This window comes from Bos grunniens, chromosome 21 (assembly GCF_055505025.1).
Source record: "Bos grunniens cultivar Pamir isolate PY7600 chromosome 21, Bosgru_T2T1.0, whole genome shotgun sequence".
Taxonomy (NCBI): Eukaryota; Metazoa; Chordata; class Mammalia; order Artiodactyla; family Bovidae; genus Bos; species Bos grunniens.
The window spans coordinates 27,562,732-27,583,340 of record NC_141185.1 but is presented as its reverse complement, the minus strand read 5'-3'; the positions used below and the strand labels follow the sequence as shown (position 1 = coordinate 27,583,340).

At 37.2% G+C, this 20,609-nt stretch overlaps 2 protein-coding genes across 12 annotated transcripts in view; one reads left to right on the top strand and one right to left on the bottom strand.

Annotated features, from left to right (window-relative positions):
- Positions 1 to 20,609, top strand: part of AKAP6 (A-kinase anchoring protein 6) — a 599,671-nt gene that overhangs the window by 382,951 nt on the left and 196,111 nt on the right. The window contains exon 1 of one of the 7 annotated variants that reach the window (XM_086363679.1): positions 11,963 to 12,092. The exons of 5 other annotated variants lie outside the window; for them this stretch is intronic. In XM_086363679.1, coding sequence (XP_086219805.1) covers positions 12,090 to 12,092 — 3 coding nt within the window. In that variant the 5' untranslated portion in view covers positions 11,963 to 12,089. Of the gene's footprint in view, positions 1 to 11,962; positions 12,093 to 16,863; positions 17,551 to 20,609 lie in introns of those variants that run through there. One more of the 7 variants, XM_086363680.1, reaches the window with a different exon arrangement.
- On the bottom strand, positions 2,800 to 19,003 carry LOC147349297 (uncharacterized). 5 transcript variants are annotated; one of them, XR_015149776.1, is made up of 7 exons: positions 18,374 to 19,003; positions 15,987 to 16,072; positions 12,385 to 12,527; positions 11,955 to 12,043; positions 11,158 to 11,224; positions 10,322 to 10,543; positions 2,800 to 9,474 (listed from the first exon to the last, which is right to left on the bottom strand). XR_015149776.1 is itself a non-coding variant. In XM_086363686.1 (6 exons), the coding sequence occupies exons 1-5, from the start codon at positions 18,401 to 18,403 to the stop codon at positions 10,531 to 10,533; spliced, it is 285 nt and encodes a 94-aa protein (XP_086219812.1). In that variant the 5' UTR covers positions 18,404 to 19,003; the 3' UTR covers positions 2,800 to 9,474; positions 10,322 to 10,530. The 5 variants fall into 5 exon arrangements, 3 of the variants coding, with proteins under 3 accessions (XP_086219812.1, XP_086219810.1, XP_086219811.1); XM_086363686.1 differs by lacking the exon at positions 12,385 to 12,527; XM_086363684.1 differs by lacking the exon at positions 12,385 to 12,527 and having other exon boundaries at positions 10,322 to 10,498.

Sequence of the window (20,609 nt, the reverse complement as noted above, 5' to 3'; positions counted from 1 at the left end):
TTTCCCATTCTATTGTTTTCCTCCATTTCTTTGCATTGTTCACTTAAGAAGGCTTTCTTATCTCTCCTTGCTCTTTGGAACTCTGCGTTCAGATGGGTATATCGTTCCCTTTCTCCTTTGCCTTTTTCTTTTCTTCTTTTCTCAGCAATTTGTAAAGCCTCCTCAGACAACCATTTTGCTTTTTTGCATTTCTTTTCCTTGGAAATGGTTTTGATCACTGCCTCCTGTACAATGTTATGAACTTCCATCCATAGTTCTTCAGGAACTCTATCAGATCTAATCCCTTGAATCTATTTGTCACTTCGACTGTATAATCGTAAGGGGTTTGATTTAGGTCATGCCCGAATGGCCTAGTTGTTTTCTCTACTTTCTTCAATTTAAGTCTGAATTTGGCAATAAGGAGTTTATGATCTGAGCCACAGTCAGCTCCCGGTCTTGTTTTTGCTAACAGTATGGAACTCCATCTTTGACTGCAAAGAATATAATCCATCTGATTTTGGTGTTGACCATCTGGTGATGTCCATGTGTAGAGTTATCTCTTGTGTTGTTGGAAGATTCATCTCTTGCATCATCTCTTGCATTGTTGTGTTTTCTATGACCAGTGTGTTTTCTTGGCAAAACTCTGTTAGTCTTTGACCTTAAATATCTTGATTCATAGACCTAACATTGCCCATTGCTATGCAATATTATTCTTTACAGCTTTGACCATTACTTTCACAATCAGACACATCCATAACTGAGCATTGTTTCTACTTTGGCCAAGCTGCTTCATTCTTTCTGAAGCTGTTTCTCCACTCTTCCCCAGTAGAATATTGGACATCTGCCAACCTGTTGAGCTCATTTTCCAGGGTCATGAGGTTCTTGAGGCAAGAATACTGAAGTGGTTTCCTATCTAAAAGCAACAACTACATGATATAAACTCATGATTCTAATGCTGAGCGAGCTCAGTAGTATCAGTGATGTTGACTCTTGTAGGATGATGCCAACCAGCTTAATGTGTTGGGATTTACCCCATTACCCAAGACTTCAGAGGTTTCAGAACTTGACCTCTTGTGTACTTAGCAAGTTTTTTGTACTGAACCCCCTTTTTGATCACACATTGTTTCTCCTCTTCACAAACTCTTCTAAGAATTACATATTTATAAATTAGCAGTTTTCTGGACCTCACTACATGTCCTCATGAATGAAATTCTTGTGTCACAAGTTTTTATTCCAAGTAAATTAGATTAATATGACAACAGAAAACAAAATATATTTTTCAAATTGTCATTGAATAGTGCTAAGGTGGCATTTTAGAATGAAAGTAAATCATCTCATTTCCTAATAATTGAGAATTTTATAACTGTTACTGTTAATCAGTAATTGAAAAATTTCCCCCAATTTTGGGGGGTGAAGAATAAGAATTATTAACTGTTCAGTATAGAACAAAGAGCACAGTGATGTGAACAAAGATATCAGTGGATAAAGGTAAATTTGATGTTCAGTTCAGTTCAGTTGCTCAGTCATGTCCGACTCTTTGCGACTCCATGAATTGCAGCACGCAAGGCCTCCCTGTCCATCACCAACTCCCGGAGTTCACTCAGACTCACATCCATCGAGTCAGTGATGCCATCCAGCCATCTCATCCTCTGTCGTCCCCTTCTCCTGCCCCCAATCCCTCCCAGCATCAGACTCTTTTCCAATGAGTCAACTCTTCGCATGAGGTGGCCAAAGTACTGGAGTTTCAGCTTTAGCATCATTCCTTCCAAAGAAATCTCAGGGCTGATCTCCTTCAGAATGGACTGGTTGGATCTCCTTGCAGTCCAAGGGACTCTCAAGAGTCTTCTCCAACACCACAGTTCAAAAGCATCAATTCTTCGGCGCTCAGCTTTCTTCACAGTCCAACTTTCACATCCATACATGACCACTGGTAAAACCATAGCCTTGACTAGACGGACCTTTGTTGGTAAAGTAATGTCTCTGCTTTTCAATATATTATTTAGGTTGGTCATAACTTTTCTTCCAAGGAGTAAGCGTCTTTTAATGTCATGGCTGGAGTCACCATCTGCAGTGATTTTGGAGCCCCAAAAGATGTACTGAGTGTTTTTTCTTCCTTTGTAATTACTTCTGTGTTCTATCTAATTGTGAAGTAGTTTTCAGTTGTATTCCTGCTTCACACCTTTGACAAATAGCATCTTCTGTCATTATCTGCAGATTCTTTTAGTCTTAGTTGTACAAAAAAAGCTTAATGACTATTCTCTTTTGGCTAATACACAAAAGGGAAATCAGGTGAAAGAGTTTGAAGATAGAAATTGTTTGGAAATCTTGCATTTTAAGCAGTTGTTGTCTTACAACATCCTTTTTCAGTGAATACTTTGAAATAGAAACTCCTGTTGTGTGTACTTTTCCTAGGCAATCAATAGTTCTCTCTCTTTCTTCCTATAAATGGTGAAATTGGATATTAGGAAGTATGGGCACACGTCTCCTCCTAAAAGGGAAATGGTTTGGGGATATTGTGCTAATGGTATAATCATCAACAACAGCATCAAACGATGGTTATTAAGCTTCATTTGTAGGCATGTGGACTGCCTAACCAAGAGCCATTTTTCTCATCTTGTTTCCTAACAGAATAACATATTTTGTCTACATACCCACCTTCTTCCATACTAGGTGGCCGAGGTGAAAAACTGACAGTGAAAGTGTCTGTCACTCAGTCACGTCCAGCTCTTTGCAACCCATGGACTGTAGCCCGCCAGGCTCCTCTGTCCATGGAATTCTCCAGGCAAGCATACTGGAGAGGGTTGCCATTTCCTTCTCCAGTGGACCCCATTTTCCAGCCCAGGCAATTAACCATGATGAGTCACCAGATAACCACAAGGGCCACCCTTGCCATGGTAATGATTGGTTCAGGCACTCAATTTATGCCCTTCTGACTGGTGATATATGAAGAGAAGTCTCTGCCTAGGTTTTCTTCCTTATGGAAAGAGACAAACAGGAGGAAATGATTCCCTTTAACAGTTCTGAATGCTTTCAAATGGACAAGATGCTGACCTGTATAGTTTTGTCACTGGGAATAGAGCTAGCTGAGGACAGGACTTATGTGCCAAGGATGACAGAGGGGAAAGATGGATTCCTTATATCATTGAACAGCTTCATTAACTAACCCAGGAACCATCCTACCTTCAGCATTTTTAATATTTCCCTCTTTGTCTGGCTTTCTTCTGTTAGTGGAGTTGGAATTTTCTCTTATTGGGAACACAAGCACCCTAGGCAACAAATTCACTGTTTAAATTAATAATTATAGACTACTGTTTTGGAAATGGCAGCCCACTCCAGTGTTCTTGCCTGGAGAATCCCATGGACGGAGGAGCCTGATAGGCTACAGTCCATGGGGTCGCAAAGAGTCGGACACGACTGAGCAACTTCACTTCACTTCACTTCACTGTTTTATTATACAGTTTGCATCTTTCTCTACCTTTTACTTCTCAAAATACTTTCTTTAACTTCTTCCCTTTTACTACTTCTGATACTGTTAAACTATCATCTTTTTTTTAACCTCTTACTTCTCAACTCTTTGCTCTGTGATAACTTTAGCAACAGTCACTCTATTGAAATAAGGCACACTGGTGTTCACTCATGATTTTGGTTACCAAATAAAACAGTCTCTGAGTCTCAGTTCCCTAATTTATAAATAGAGCATTTCATCTTAATTAGTGGGTTTTTTAATGGAAAAATTTTCAAACTAAATGTTATTCATAATCCCATACAAAACATGAAACCAAGTGAAATTTCCTGATTGACTCAGAACCTGGAGGCTCTGTCTCCTGCTTGCTACCAACTAGACCTTGTATAGCCCTCACTGTCCCCAACCTCTGCAGAGCTCACAGCTTCCAGCAGACGAAGTTCTGAAACTAGCCTCTCGATTTGAACTTCTTGTCAGTGCTGTTTTTCCATTTGCACCGTGACTCTCCTACCCAGGATGCTTCTGTGGTTTTCCGTTGCTGCCTGTAAAGTTCTATCCTTTTCAGCATTGTTCTTTGAGCCTGTCTTCCTTTGCTAGTTACACAGGGCTTCTTCTAGTCTCCAAATCTGCTCAGTTTGTCCTTTTTTTCTGTGCTCTTCTCATTCTGCTTCTTATATCTTTCCCATCTCTACCTGTTCAATCCTTTCCACTCCCACCCAATATCTACTTAGTCAAATGACTCAATTTTCTGCATGTTCCCATAGCATTCATACCTCAATTATAGTACATATCACATTCTTTGAATTTTGTATTAAAGATGTTCCTCAGGCTGTTTGCTCTCTGAAGATGGGGAACTATTTCTCATTCATTGTTCCGTACACTGTGGTGCTCAGCCTATGTCTCTTAAAGATTACTCTTAAAAATGCTTGTTAATGAACAAAATATTTGCAACAGAAATCAAAATCCTTCAATTACGTGGTTATTCTTTAGATTATTTGTTAGTGCCTTAAATATTTGTACCAGTTGTGTAAACTGATCTATATTCTCTGAGGTTATGTAGATTAAATTTAATTGATATGACAGAATCTAGGCCAGTTCTATAAAATTAAAGTGAAATATCTTTTTAATGCAAAATATTTTTTAGTTGCATTTTATAATTTTTAAAAAAGGAAAAACAAAGCAACCTATGTCTGTGTTTGGAAATTTGCCTTTTCTTGACATTTTAAACAGTTATTTATGAGTTAGCTAGTTCAGTGACATCCTATACATACCAATTATATATTAATAAATATGGCAGCTATAATAATACTATATTATTTTCATTTAAATAATTTTAAATTTAAATAATTTAAAATATTTAATTTTCAATTAAATAATACTGTACAATTTTATTTAAATAATTGTTATTTTGCTCCCAGGGAGGACAATGAAACATGTAATTTCAGTAAAGTATATCTCTTTTTGTATTTATTTTTCTGTTTCTTATAATTTCTATAAGATTATTATTCCTTTCTAGAGTATGTTTAAGAATTCAATTAAGTTTAATTAATTAGAGTTACAAAAGTTGGTGAAGGAGAGAATGTACTATACTGTTAAGCTATTTAGCTTCTGTTACTTCATTTTAGCTATTTAGTGCTTCATAATTTTATTAATTAATGGCATCCGGTCCCATCACTTCATGGGAAATAGATGGGGAAACAGTGGAAACAGTGTCAGACTTTATTTTTGGGGGCTCCAAAATCACTGCAGATGGTGACTGCAGCCATGAAATTAAAAGACGCTTACTCCTTGGAAGGAAAGTTATGACCAACCTACATAGCATATTGAAAAGCAGAGACATTACTTTGCCAACAAAGGTCTGTCTAGTCAAGGCTATGGTTTTTCCTGTGGTCATGTATGGATGTGAGAGTTGGACTGTGAAGAAAGCTGAGCGCCAAAGAATTGATGCTTTTGAACTGTGGTGTTGGAGAAGACTCTTGAGAGTCCCTTGGACTGCAAGGAGATCCAACCAGTCCATCCTAAAGGAGATCAGCCCTAAGTGTTCTTTAGAAGGAATGATGCTAAAGCTGAAACTCCAATACTTTGGCTACCTCATGCAAAGAGTTGACTCATTGGAAAAGAGTCTGATGCTGGGAGGGATTGGGGGCAGGAGGAAAAGGGGACGACAGAGGATGAGATGGCTGGATGGCATCACCGACTCGATGGACGTAAGTTTGAGTGAACTCCGGGAGTTGGTGATGGACAGGGAGGCATCCATCCTGGTGTGCTGTGATTCATGGGGTCGCAAAGAGTCGGACATGACTGAGTGACTGAACTGAACTGAATTTTAGTAACACCGTTAGTTTTGGATGAAGAAAACATATGATGATTTGGTAAAGTTTATATTTCAATAAAACTGTATTGAGAGTATATCCCATGATACAGTAGTGATAATATAATGATTAATACGCTTTGGAGGGAAAATGCCCAAATAAATTTAGTAGGTATTTTTTTCCTGAGACTAATGTTATCAATTATTTTCATAACCAGAGAAGAACTGATATTGAGACTAGAAATAATAATGGAGACAAATAGATATATTTCAGAATTAGAAATCTGAGGCTTAACATAAGTCCGTATATCCACACACCATAGACAAATGGGAGGTGCTGTCCCCAGGGATCATAAATCAGAGAATCCCTTCTCTGCACCTGTGTGATCATCTGCCAAGGAGGTGTAATAATGCTGCCTCCCTCCCTCACAGAGTTGTTGACGTGGTCAGATGATAGACATGGAAGTACTGTGAGAGTTGGATGGTTGACCAGTTCATACGTGGTAGCTAACAGCAGAGATATTTCGTACATTCCCAATCTCATAGTTTCAGCCAGGGTAGGAGTCTAACTCCCTTTTCTCTTGCAATGGTGGGTGTGTGGGGATGGGACCTCACTGGGTTACAATGAGGAGCCGTGAGTGGGACATGGAATGGAGGAGAGTCACCTCATTCAGGGAAGTCGAGCATGAGAACCAAAGACACAGTCTGAAGCAAGGACTGAATCCACAACTGGAGTCAGAAGTAATGGATGTGAAAAGGAAAAACAGTCATGTTAATCTGAAAATAGGCACTTTGAGGCACTAATCCTCAGAGCCAGATGCTTCACAGTGGGGACCCCGGGTGGTACCAGAGGTAGGCAGTGGCCGTAGGACCTATTAAGGTGCCATAAAAATCACTCCTAGCACAGCCATGCCTTCCACACACCATCCTGTGATTCCTGGAATTTCTCTTCAGTGCAAAATACGGGCCCTATAGACCCCACAGCCTCGATGTGTGATATCTTCATACTTTTTGAACTGTAGCATTGTACCCTTAGGTGACTAGATCCTGAGTTTAATGATTTAGGATCTGAACTCCTGAATTATGATTTTATGTTTGTTATTATTGGGAATAACCAGTATGATATTTTTTCAAGGGTCTTTGAGGTTAAGATTTTATTAAGATTTATGTATTTAGACCTCTATAGTAAATTGTTTCTGTGACTTACATCATTACTTACTCTTGGTAGGTCTAGTATTCATAGGGTAACATTTAAAACATACCAGTTGGCATTGAGCACTAAGTTAGCTGCCCGTCTCTTTTCCCTTCCCACGTCCCCTGACTCTTTGCCCATTAATTCTGTAGGACTCAGTTTAAATCAGGAAAGGAAAATGGCTTACTTAAAAATGAATGCAGTCAGGGAAAGGCTCTGGCTCTTATGGCCTTGCTCTTAGGAGCCTCAGTAAATTTCTCTCTGCAAAGTATTTGATTCTTATTGCTTTAACTACCAGCCTTGTCTCAGTGAGATTAGTCCCTGAAGATGAGAGAACTCTGACCACAGTTACAGACAGAGAAGACTTGAAAGAGGGTAAGATAAGGAAGCTTTTGTCAAATAGCTTTACCTATTTCAGCATATATGGCCTGGTCTTTAAACTCCCAACTCATAAAACAGTATTTCCTGTCCTAGTAATTTCTGTATCTTGGTCTCCTAACAAACAGGGAGCAGTAAGTGGGCCTCACTGTCTGTCTACATCTGACTGCCCTGACTGTGTTAATCAGCATCTGCTCTTAGAAGCATGGAAACCCTGGGGGATTAATGCCTGGCAGAGTCAGTAAATTGGTTGGTTTGTGCAAACTTGGGAGAAGAGAGTAGAGTGGCAAAATGACTTAACTGGCAACGTGAGAAGAAGTGATGTTGAAAATGCCAAGGGACAAACTCCTACCTAGTGATAATGTCCCTTTTTTAAATTGAGGTGTAGTTGATGTAAATAGTTGTATTGTGATTTTCAATAAAACTATGTTTAAGTACAAGCTCATTTTAGTTCTTTTCAGTGCTAGTAAGCAGCGGTTTCATCTAGTACAAATGAAAAGCAAGTCTTTGGGTTTATGAGTCCAGGGGCCCATACAGTTGCAGAGAGCATTGGAAGATACTTCTGATAGGTGGTTCGGTTTAGGCCATAAATGGCGACAGAGCACAGGACTAACAGGACGGATGAAAATACGCTGTTCAGTAAAAATAGGCTCCTTTTCGTAAAACACATGACATTCCTGCATCCTGCATCTGCCATAATTTAAGGACCCTATTAACAAAAAAGAAATGAAAAATGAGTCAGCATGCTTGTTGCCTAAACCCATCATAACATTTTAAATTGCTTAAAGTTGCTGTTCCTAAAAAATAAATTATAGTTATAGAGTGGCCCTTTTGGCTACTTGGCAAGATCTGTAATTCAGTAGGTTCAGGACTTAATTCTTAGGGAATTTTGTTTCACTTTTTCTATGTAAAAGAGTCACAGCATTTTATATATTACACAAAAATATGAGATGGGTAAGTCCAGAAAAAAACAAGCAGGGAAAAATAAGAGAACATACCTGTTTCTCAGTTTCATAAAACTGTAGTAGAGTACTAAGTAAGACAAACAACCTTATAATTAGAAAGAAAATTATGAGAAGTTATTTTTATTCTAAAAATCACATTAATGGCTTTGTCTGCAGCACAGTTATTACCAATTGCCATTAACTTGTTGGCACAAACAAGCTTAAAATTTATTTCACATTCTGTAGTCTAATAATTTTTTTTGAAAAAGTGTGGCATTCAAATGGTGTAATTAAAACAAGTAGAATAATAAACATATATTTATGAAGGATTGTATATGTATTTGTTTTACATTGAACAGATAATTTCTAGTGATTTTGTGAGTCATACAGTGAATAATTAAAATAAATTTAAATTCAAATATTACATTTCAGTTTCCAATTTGGTGAACACAAGAAAATTATTATAAGTTTGTTTTCAATTCCTGCGAAGCATATTAAAATTAACTTTCCCTCCATTTAAGTAATGTATATAACTAAACTTCCTTCCTACTGTGAAACAGTTTCATTTATTGCTATTTGTAAACTGCCTAGGATAGATGCAGAGTGGATTGGGCTCGAAACTCCTTGAACAGTTTCTTTTGAAATAACACTACATACGTTAAGCTCAATTACACATCCAAACAGCCACAGCTCACTTTTGGTAATTTATTCATTGATTTAACATAGTACCCAGAAGAGCCATGCCTGCTGTCACTTTTGTAATATATTATGTTTTAAATATACTCATGCTCACCCATGCACACCATTAAGGTGTGCATAAACCTGTGTTTTTCTCTCTTGACAGCTATAAATGTTTGTTATTATTACACAAAACATATGTTCATGTTGTTTTTGTCTAAATTATTCTATCTGGGGCTATAAAGTTTTAATGTTATTAGTTGCCCTTAGAATTTTAATGTTTCACTGCTGTAACCTTCTTAGGATTTCTGTGCAATTAAATAGAAACTATTTCACTGCAGCCTGGAAGAACAATATATTTTACGGAAAAAAAAAAAATAACCCTTCTTGCTCCATTTTCTTTCAGTGTAGTAAAAATGTTTTCTTGATAGTTTTTCTCGTTGGTCTATGGAAGCCTCCCATGTGGTCATACCCGAGCCCCCGCTTCATGCAGAATATAGACCGTTACTCCTCTTGATCCTGGCATCTGCTGGAAAGACACAAGTTAAGGCCTATTTCAACCAAAGGGATGATATTTCACCAGCCCTTCAGGGGTCATTCCAGGTGTTATTTAGTGGGCCTGGCCCTACATGGTCCTGACTTTGGTCTAACTTATAGAGACCAGTAGGGACGAAATGGAAAGTCCATTACAATACCAGCCATGCATGTGTTTAACTTGGATCAAGGAGTGTTTATTTACAAATCAGTGGACACACTCACATTTGGTTGAGCCACAGAGATGCTTTTCTGTTACGTCCCATCTCCTGCCTCCTTGTACAACCAAACTGATCTTGAAATCTAATTTCCCACAAACTGAATCAGTGAATTGAAGGTAATTTGTATTTTACATATGAGTTTATAAGGATATCCTGACTTGCTTGCCTATAATTCTATAATGTTGGTGGTGCCCACCCTGTACCCCAAGTCTCCCCACCCAGTACTGGAGATGAGTAATATCATTGGCTTTTAATGAACTCTCAGTCTCAATTTTACTTCTATGTACCAGTCACTCTACTTTGTCATCGTCCTAAAATATACATGTTGGATCACATCAAACTTCAGCTCAAAAGCCTTGCCACATGTAAACCTGAACTCCTTAACAGGGTATTCAGAATTATCTGTGACCCAGCCCCAGATCCCCTGGAGGAGGGCATGGCAATCCACTCCAGTATTCTTGCCTGGAGAATCCCCATGGCAGAGGAGCCTGGCGGGCTGCAGTCTATGGGGTCGCAAAGAGTCGAACACGACTGACCAGCTAAGCACAGCGCACAGCACAGCACAGCCCCAAATCACTCTTCCAGGCTTATTGGCCCTTAGTTCTGTTGCTTTGACCATACCTCAGTCCTGCTTTTCCAGCACCACACTCAATATAGGTCCAAGGCTATTTCCTGAAGAGTGTTCTTCTTTGCTTTCCATCCATTCAAACTCTGTTTCTCCAAAGTCCAGCTCAAATACTGCTTCATCCATTAGGCTCTTCAGGGCTTGCCTGGTGGCTCAGGTAAAGAATCCACCTGCTGATGCAGGAGATGCGGGTTCAATCCTTGGGTCAGGAAGATTCCCTTGGAGAAGGAAATGGCAATCCACTCAAGTATTCTTGCCTGGGAAATCCCATGGACAAAGGAGCCTGGCAGGCTACATTCCATAGGGTTGCAAAAGAATCGGATACAACCTGGTAACTAAACAATTGTCCTGTCAAAATTAATCGTATCAACTATATTCCTTCAACATGTTACTTCTGTGTGATTTCTCATGTATTCCATTCTATCTTATATAGTTCATTAGACTATAAACTCCTCAAGGGCAGAAACTATAGCTCTTTTATCTTTGTTTTCTTACCATCTTTGTTTTCTTGCACAGTATATAATAGGTAATGCTTTGTTGGTGAATAGATGAACAATATTCCTTTTTTTCTTTTCCTTTCATTTTTTTTTTTATCTTGAACTAATTGGGAATCACTAAACTATTAGACTGATATCAGCTGAAGTTTTGTTCAATCTCCCTGCCTTTGTTCAGGTTTTATGGACATGAAAATAGACCTTATATTTATATATATAGACAGAATTATACCAAAAAAGGAATTAAATATCTCTTCAGAGCAACACCGTATGTTTGTAGAAAAATCCTTGTTAATAAATTCTTTTGCTTATATCTGAAAGTACCATCAGATACTTACTTCATCTTGTATCTGTCCTCTGAGGAATCAAAGATGATCTGGCCTTTATTCTTTGAATAATCTCCTGCTATGGTAAAAATTTAATGTGAAGATCAGAGAAGCAAAATAAATGAACTTTGAACTAGGGGTATCTCATCAGCACTGCTTAACCTCAATTGAGGACCAATTTGACTTGTAATAAAATTAATTATTTAGTAATCAGTGTTTGATATTATTTTAGTTTTCTAGTTTGTGAGTTTGACTTGCCACAAAAATTGGACTTATTTTCTGCCAATTTGATCCATTCTTAACTAAGGTATAAAGTTTCAGAGCATTATAAGGAGTGTATTATTTTTCCTTAAACAGTGCCCCCAAAATAACTTTCATTATGAAATGAGAATTTCTCAGTCATCTTAGTTGCTGAACCTACTAGGACATTATTTTAACAGAAAATTGGGTTAGTGTCCCTTCCCTTTTCTTCTTTGGCACAACCCCGAGCTAATGGCAGTCTCTGGAAAAAGGAAAACAGGAAATAAAGTTCTTAAAGGATTTGTGGAAGTCTCTCTTGTTAAAATCACCCTTTTGGACTTTTCTTCTTTTTTGTCTCCCACATTTTCCAGTTTAACACCATTTGCAAAGCCCAGTTGGAAAGAGACTTAGAAAGCCACATTTAACTCCTTTCGAAGCTTTCTTTTTTTTTCCTTCTTTAGAGTGGTCTCAAATCGTAGAGATTAAGGTTCTTAACAGGCAGCAGTCACTGCTCACGAATAGTAGACTGCCTCTAATTTACACTGTTTTAATTACATTGAGGTTTTAACCAATTATATGGTGAACCTCTGCAGGGCAAAGGGAGGTGGACGGGTTGGTGTGGAGCCTGAGCAGCTTTCTCTTGTAGAAAAAGAAAAACCTGTAATGGAAAAACACGAAGTTTGTTGAAGGATGGAGATAAGGGAATGGTAAGTCAAGGTGCTTGGTTACAGGATAATCTCCCAGACAGTGCTCATTACCGCTAAATCATTGACTGTGTTACAGGAAGGTGTCTCACTGAGGAAGGGTCAAGGAGGTCAGTTATCTGCTGGTAATGACCATAGCGGTCACTAAGAGGGTATTAATGCCATTAAGAATAGAACTTTAACTTTTTATTGAAGTTTTTATTTAAATGATATTAACTTCAATTCAACTTTTAATTGAGGTGCAACCATCCAAATTCTACAGCCGGGCACCACAAAGTAATGAACATAAAATTACATGTTCTTCTGATGGGTTGATGGGTCTTTATTAGAGTTTCAAGGGCCTCCATAGAGCTGTTATTAGACGCAAACCTCTCTAAAGTCTTCTATTAGAATTAGGGCTGGCTGATGGATTCCAGGAAATAATTTCAACTTGGACCACTGAAAGGAAACAAAAAGAAGGAGGGAATAATAAAAGGAAGGAAATTTTGTGTTTGTTTTTGCCTTTTGTTTTTTTTAAAAGTGAAAGGATCTATTTATATGGCTGGGTTTGGATACATTTGCCAAGCCTTAATGTAACACAGTACACATCTCCCTTCTCTCCTGTCTTTCTTCTGTTTTTCCCTTTATCTTCAACTAAAGAGTAACACCCCCCAAAGGCGTTTTTTTTTCTTTCAAATTTTAAGAATAGCGTATTTCTCTTAAGAATTCCACACAGCTGTGTGTTCTAACAGCATAGCAGTACCTGTGAAAAGTCAAAATAAAATAAAGAGTTTATTAAAATATTTAAGCTGAGCAAACAAAATTGAGAATGAATACCAGAACTTTACTATCCATGATTTAGAAATAAGCTGTCTTCTAAATAAAAACTTTAACTACCTGCAATTCAGGTCTCTTGGAGAAATGGGAGGGATGTGCACTTTGGGGAGGAAATCTACTATTACTCCTTTTCTAGGAGCAAAAGAGAGAGATGGCAATTTCAAGGTTCATAGTTTTACCCCTTTGAGCCAAGAGGGAAAGAGCTATGGGTAGTGAACAGTCTCACAAACAAAGTCATCCATACCTAAAACCTTTTGTTTCGGTGTAATCATAAACTTCGTGAAGATTTGGTATTAAGTTGTTTGGCTGCCATTTTACAGCAAAGAAATTTGCTAAAGGAATTGATAACAGTCTTTTCTTCCTTGGGAAAGGATGTAACTACTTTGCATTTTTGGTTTAGAGCCAGTGTTTTGTCATTTAGACATGTCACATTACTATGAAAACATTGTGCATCGTAATACAGCATAACCATGTGATTTGCTGAAGTGCTAGTTTCTTGGGGAAAAAAAGAGAGAGAAAGAAATGGAAAAGGAAGGCATTTATATATTTATATTTATTACATTTATATATTTTAGACGTATATGTAAAATGTGAAATTTTTCAATGAGAAAATCATATAGCGTATTTTTTGCCCAGGAGCCAGTAAGCTCTTAACCTAGTCCCGTGTCTCTGGATGCCTAGGTGTAAGTGGGCTTCTTTCGTAAGTAGCGGAAAACGACCTTAAGCTTTTTTTCTAATCAGAGAACATTCATGTAAGTTTACTACATGTTCCAGTGCAGATAGCTGCCTGTAAGCATTCATTTATCAGGAAGCTAGAAGTACTAGACCTCAGATTCTTAAGCACAACCAAACTTCAATGACTTGAAATTATGTCTTTTTAAGAATGGTAATACTCTGCCAAATTACAATGACCAACCAAAGTATTAGTTTGGGACCTCTACATGAGAGGAAAAAAAAAAAAAACTGCTTCCCAATAGCTAGGTGATCATGACCATTTCATTATGATTCTCGGAAATTTATTACTCTAATATATCAATTTCTCTTCTCCTGTGTGTAAACCAAGGCTATCGTTTTCAACTGCCTCTTCCTGTTTGCGTTAAATAAAGTTGTCAAAATTTAACAAGTTAATTTTAAAATAGAAGATCTCATCTCATTTTAAACTTGGGTTTTTAGAAGATCTTATTTAATAGGCCCATTTAATTTACTTCAGGCCATCTTTAAACTGAAATTAGAAATAAGATTCCAGATGAGAATGTAAGCAAGCAGCTTTTTGTATTGTTCAACATTTAGGAAATGAAAGATTTTTTTCAACTATAAAAAGGATAGAATGGAAATTACCTCATGTTGCTGTTATGGAAAAGAAAGCAATATGATGCATTACTTATAGAATTTGATGAAAAACCTATAAATGGAATGGAGTTGGGTATCAGCACTAGTTTTATTTTTCAAGACTTATTTGTAATAATTTAGTTCAGGGAAGAAAGCAAGATGGTTTTGGACCAGAAAAAAATATTTTTATGAAAGTGAATGTCACCTGCTAGGACTTAGATGCAAGCATTAACCCCAACCAAAGTGAAATAATAACCTGATAATGTATACCTCCAATATTCTTTCAAATTTAAAAGTAAGCCCTCCCATATAGAATGTATAAAGTTTGTGTAACAGTTTGTTGATTCAAAGGGGTTAGTTCTTTCAGTGTTCTAGACAATTTATTCTTCCTTCTTTTATTAACAGTAATGGATATTCATTAAAGAAAACTGGAAACTGTAATAAACAATAAAAAAGAAATAAAGTCATAACTACTTTATCATTGAATTGTAAGGATGGCTAAACATTTTTATGTATATTATTTCCTTCTAGTCTTTTTTCTATTTCCAAAAACTTTGGTGAATTTTAAAAAATTCACAGATTATGTAGAAATTTAAATTAGATCGAGATATTTTATACTTCATATTAACAAACATGCTTTCCATGACTCACTTTCCACAAATAGCATTTCATTTGTTTGAGAGATTTGTTCTCATGTTTAAAACCTCACATTGTGCTTGAAATACCCCATCTATTGTTTCCCATGTTATTTTTAGAAAATTATTCTTTGAGCACCCTATGTATGTTGTTATGCAAATGAGCTCATGATGTTAAAAGGACAGGTTTTATATTTACTAATTTCCCACTTTTCAGAATGCTTTCTTAGTTTATGATTTCATGATTGAATAGTTTATGATTTTTTAAGATTAAGATTGGTTAGATTTTAAATAGGTTTTACAAACGTAGCAAAACGGAGTTGGTAAGCACTATATATTACAGTTATGCAGTTGTACAAAACTAGGAGAAATACATTTATTGATCTCCTGAGAGCAGTAATTGCAGCATGAAGAGATGGGATTCTATTCGCATTCTTCCAGGGCATCAACGTTTGTAGCTATGATTAAGCCAGCATTCCAGCATTTCACCAATAAGTTGCAACTTGTAAGTCTATTTGAGCTACTGTATGGAAAGTAGCCTTTTGAATACACCATAGCAGTTGCCACATAAATGAGATGTTTCAAATGATTTAAAAATGTACAGCAGCATTTTGATTGTCAATTTAGGTAAAGATCTTTAGAAAGCAAATACAATATACCCTAGATGTGGCTATGCTGCGAGTTGTCAATGTTCTATAAACACGATTACATGTAGTAGATCATTATAATACAAAAGAAAGCTTCTTAGACCTTGATGAATTGGGAGTGAGACAACTTTTTCTTTCTAATGTTAGAATTTTCAGTATTATATTCATTCTCCCCTTCCCCCTGACCTGTGTGTCCAGAACTTAAAAACATTTGTTTAAGAAAAGTGGGTGAGGATGGGAAGTGGGACATCTGTTTTGCTATGAACCATTGACTATACTTTTTTCTCCTTGCTCTGGTAAGCAATGACAAGTAATTATTGACCATCTTATAAAAAAAAAAATTGAATTTTTTATATGCCTTTAAGTAAAAGATTAGGAGCTTTTGTTATGAAGGAGGGGCTTAACTGCTAGAATGATGAATCAATTTATTTATCCATTTACAAATATTTATTAAGTACTTCATAACCTACCATACATCCCAATATGTTGTCTTCCTTAGACTTTCAAGTTGTGTTTTCTGGAAAAACTTGGACTCTCCTTGAAAGATTTGGTAGGACTGCAAGAAAGGAAAAAGATCATTTTCTAATGGAATGTCAGGCAAAATTGATCTTTAATGGGAATGTTCTAGTATCGCCAAACTTTGTGCTCAGATGAAGTTGTGAATTTGCAGAGATATGCATCTCTGTTTAAGAATTCAAACAGGAAAGCTTGATGTGGAGCTGGGAAGGGGAACAAAGAATCAGGCTTTGGACCAGTTAAACAGTGACCTTTTGGAATGACCTTGGAAGCTGTAAATAAATGATCAGTGGGGGACAAGAGACCTGAGTGATAAAACCGAACAGTGTGAAGCTAAGATTCAGACTTTAGTTTTATAGGTTAAAAAATTCTAAAGAAAGGCTTGGAAATGACTCACCCTAAGGATATCATGACATCATTTTTATTTATTTAATGACCTGCATATTTGTGAATGACTTGTTTAGCACAGGTAGATAAAATTCAACTGAGTAAATGTCAAATTGATTAAATTAAATGATTCATTTAATAAATTGGGCAGCATCCTCTCTAGTAAATAGAAAGGAGTTCCACCAAGGTGTAGAAGAGGAAAGATCTTTAAAGGTAGAGAAGGGACAGAAAAAGGAAATTTTAGCAAAGGTCCCAGGAAAGTTTGCCCTCCTAAGGGATACAGCAAGTTCTATGGGGTGGATTACCCCACTAGTGCTGACCAGATAATTCCAGCTTGACTAGTTAAAGGTTACAGTTCTGGGGGGAATTAAAACCAGTTAGGTTAGATATTAAGTATTGGTTTGCTGACGTGGAGTTTAGCACAAACAACTCCATTTTAGGCCTGCTGTCTCCTTTTTAACAGCCTCCAGATATATTTTAGGTCAGTTTGTTTTTAACTACCACTCTTTGTATCACATGTGTTTGGTATACAATTAGAATATTTTATTGGTCAGCAGCCACAGAGAGTCAGTAGGTAAAATCATCTTAATTATAATACCATCTAGGATAGAAAATCAAGACAGTGTACACACATGTTAACTGGGTCCTTTCTCCATTTACTTTTCTAATTTAATTTGATTCTAATTGTAATGAAATGGTATAAAGGATTCATATCCCCATCAATTCATATAAATTGTCTTTGTTTCATTTCTTAGACTTTGACAGATTTTAGGCACAGGACAATAAAATTATAGAGCATAAGACTTTTACCAGAAAATATGGAAATAGAATAGCAGTTGTTCTCCTTAGAATGGAGCCCTCTATCTGGGGAGAACAAGACATTTTACCCCCTTCTATGAAGTTTATCGTTTCAATCTGTTGCTGTAATTTACAGTGGCAGCATCTGTAAAGAGCACAGGCTTCCTCTGGTAGATTGCATTATTGTTCCCACTATTCACTCCCCTTTCCTATAAGAGGATTATACACCCCTGCTTCTACTGTGGGACTTGCAGGCCTCCTGTGGAGGGGGATGCAAACCTGCCCTGTTGACACTGAGCTTGAGCTTGGCTGTGTGACTTGCCTTTGACAACAGTAAGTGAGCAGATATTTTAAGACCCGTTGCCTGTCTTTCTCATCTCTCTGGCTCTTTTCCTTTGCCACAAGAATAGCAAGTCCAAATAGGCACTGCTCTTTCATCCTGGAGCCTTGGATCCAGGAATGAAGACAGATGGAGAAAACTCACAACTCACTCACAGCCATCCGTAGCAGACGTGTAGCATAAGTGAGAAGTAAACATTTGGTTTTGTAAGCCCCTAACATTTGGTGGTTTAGTTCTAAATCACTTCTAAAGCAAAGTTTACCAAGTACAATTACCAAAGGACTATAAGAGACACGGGTTCAATCCCTGGGTTGGGAAGATCCCCTGGAGAAGGGCATGGCAACCCACTCCAGTATTCTTGCCTACAGAATCCCATGGATGGAGGAGCCTGGCAGGCTACCGTCCATAGGGTTACAAAGAGTTGGACGTGACTGACGTGACTGAGCACAGTCAAGTGTGTGCTTGACTCAGCAAACCAATCTGCATGTCTCTGCAACTCTGAGTCTTCCACCAACACTGCTCTCTTGCTTACAGACCTTCCCTGGCTCTTATTTCAAGTTCAAACCTTTTCTATTTCTAAGGCATTCTACAATCTAATTCATACATCAAACACTTTCTGTTTTTACTCCACATAGCCTCCATCACTAGTTGGGTTCATTTTTTCATTGTCCTCCAAGCTCCACCTGTATGTTTAGAGCAGTAGAGTTTGAGGCACCTGCCACTAACTAGCTGGGTGAATTTGAACAAGATACTCAGGCTACCTAAGTTTCAACTTCCTTATCTACAAAATGAGGATGATCAAAGAAAACAACTCACAGGACTGTAGAAATAGCTGATGTTAGGCATGTAAAGTGCTCGGTGCCATCTCTGTCTCACAGTAGATGCTTAGTAAGTGTTGCTTGGTATTACATTGTTGCCTTCACCTGGAATTCTTCTCTTCCTTCTCATTTATCTCAATCACTTCTAACCAAGCTTCAAATTTGAGTTCAAAGCCTACTTTTTCTATGACGTCTTCCCTGACAAATTTTTATGGTGCTTTTACTTGCTCATTACTGCTTCTTCCTGGTTTTAAGCTTTTTGAAAATAGCAGTGAGTTAAACCTACCTCAAATCTTTCTATAGGCTGAGGACATCGTGGCTTTGAATTTAATTGATTGATAGTAATTACCTTGAGGTTACCCTTTTTGACAGCTGATTACTTGGGTGGGGGTAGAGTCAGCGTAGCAATGGCCATAGAGTCAATGCAATACTACTTTCAGAGCGTTCTGAAAATGGCTAACATCTGGCATGTCCTCCAGTTCTCTTCCTAAATATACCCAAACTTGAAAGAGTCAGGTAGCTGTAACAATAGGGTTTGGTGTTGAGATAAAAACATGAATAACAAAACCTCTGAGACCCCTGGGCAAGGCTGCTTCCCTTCTGAACATAAGAATTCAGAGAGAGAGGAAGTGAGGCCCAGGCATTCAGTTTAGTTTTCAATGTAGAGCTCTAGTGACCTTAGTACTACTGAGTTTAATCAGGGGAATTTTGAAAGGGAAGATCATTTCTAGTTCAATGAAGTGTATGTTCTGCCAAGGTTAAGTTGTCTTGTACTAATATTCTTTGGGACTTTTTGCTGAGTGCTTTATTAATTGTTTTCAGATTCAAAAATCAAGTTACAGCCTTTCCAGGAAACTCCAGAAGTCAATTTATTTTAGTGAGGGAATAGGCACATGGAAAAGTAGCTTGCCAATTCTCATACAACTGTAAAGAATAAGGAATTATGGAACGCTTGCTGTATGAGTCATGATCAGAGTAAAAGTCTTTGCTTTAGGGCTTAACATATGTCTAAGTTATATACAGAAATAAGTAGCTGGGGCTCTGTGTTTGGATGTTTTATTGTCTACTTTAATTTGTATCATTCACTGCAGAAAAATCACAAAAAGCAAGCATATCCTCGATCCATCTCCAATTATTAAATTGAAAGTAATTTTAGAAAGTACTACCTTCAACTCTATTATTAATTTAGCTGTGGCTAAGAAGCTGTCTTGAAGCTGGGAGCTAGTGTTGTGGCTAGGCTGGATGAATGAATTAGAACAGACTGGGGTTGAAGGACACTGGTAGAAACAGACAGCAGTTACATTCACCATACTGATACTTATGCTAGGGGAAAGAATGAATGTCAGCCTTTTCATGGGAAAATGATTCTGGTTCACTGTACATATTTTACTAAACACATAAAGAATGTTGAACATGGGTAATTAATTATTGAGTAACTTTTTTAAAGTATGGATACATACTTGAAAGTTGTAGGAATATATATGTTAAGCCACATAATGGTAGGAAAGGAGATTACTTCAAAGAACAGGGTGTTACAAAGCCATGTTTATTAGCTTTTGTGAAAACAATATGGTACTATTCAATTTATTCTTTGCTTAATGTCAGTTCTCAAGACACCTGAAATCTACTACTAAACTTACTGATTTATATGCAAATAGTGGTCTTCTCCGTGGGGTCGCAAAGAGTTGGACATGACTGAGCGACTGAACTGACTGAGTGGTTTTCTAGCTCGGTTATACACATATAGACTAGTGTTTGTAGGGACTTTGCACTTATTTTTAAAAGTACTTAAAATAAAGGTGTCCCAGTAGTTGTTAGACATTTTAAACCAAAAATCTATATACCTTTAAAAATAACAGACTTTGAAATGTAGTAAATGGTACATGTGCTGAAATATCTACATACACATAACATAATTGCTGGCAATCAAATGACTTACCCATCAAGTAAATGATGCCTGTTTTACTATAAATTCATCGAAGCTGTCTTCATTAGGAGTGTTAATTTATCAAAACATCATTTGTTGCGCTTGGAGAATGATAAAAAAAATTTCCTTAGGTGTATGACAGATTTTGAAAAACATCCTTTGATGTTTGAGTTCAGATCAGGACAGTTAAATTAGAGAGAAGAGATTGAGAAGTAAATATTTGAGTCCCTCTATATTGATAGGCACTCTGAGTGGCCCTGGTGGTTCAAAGTTGAGAAAATCACAGTCCTGGTCACCTTGTAGGTGA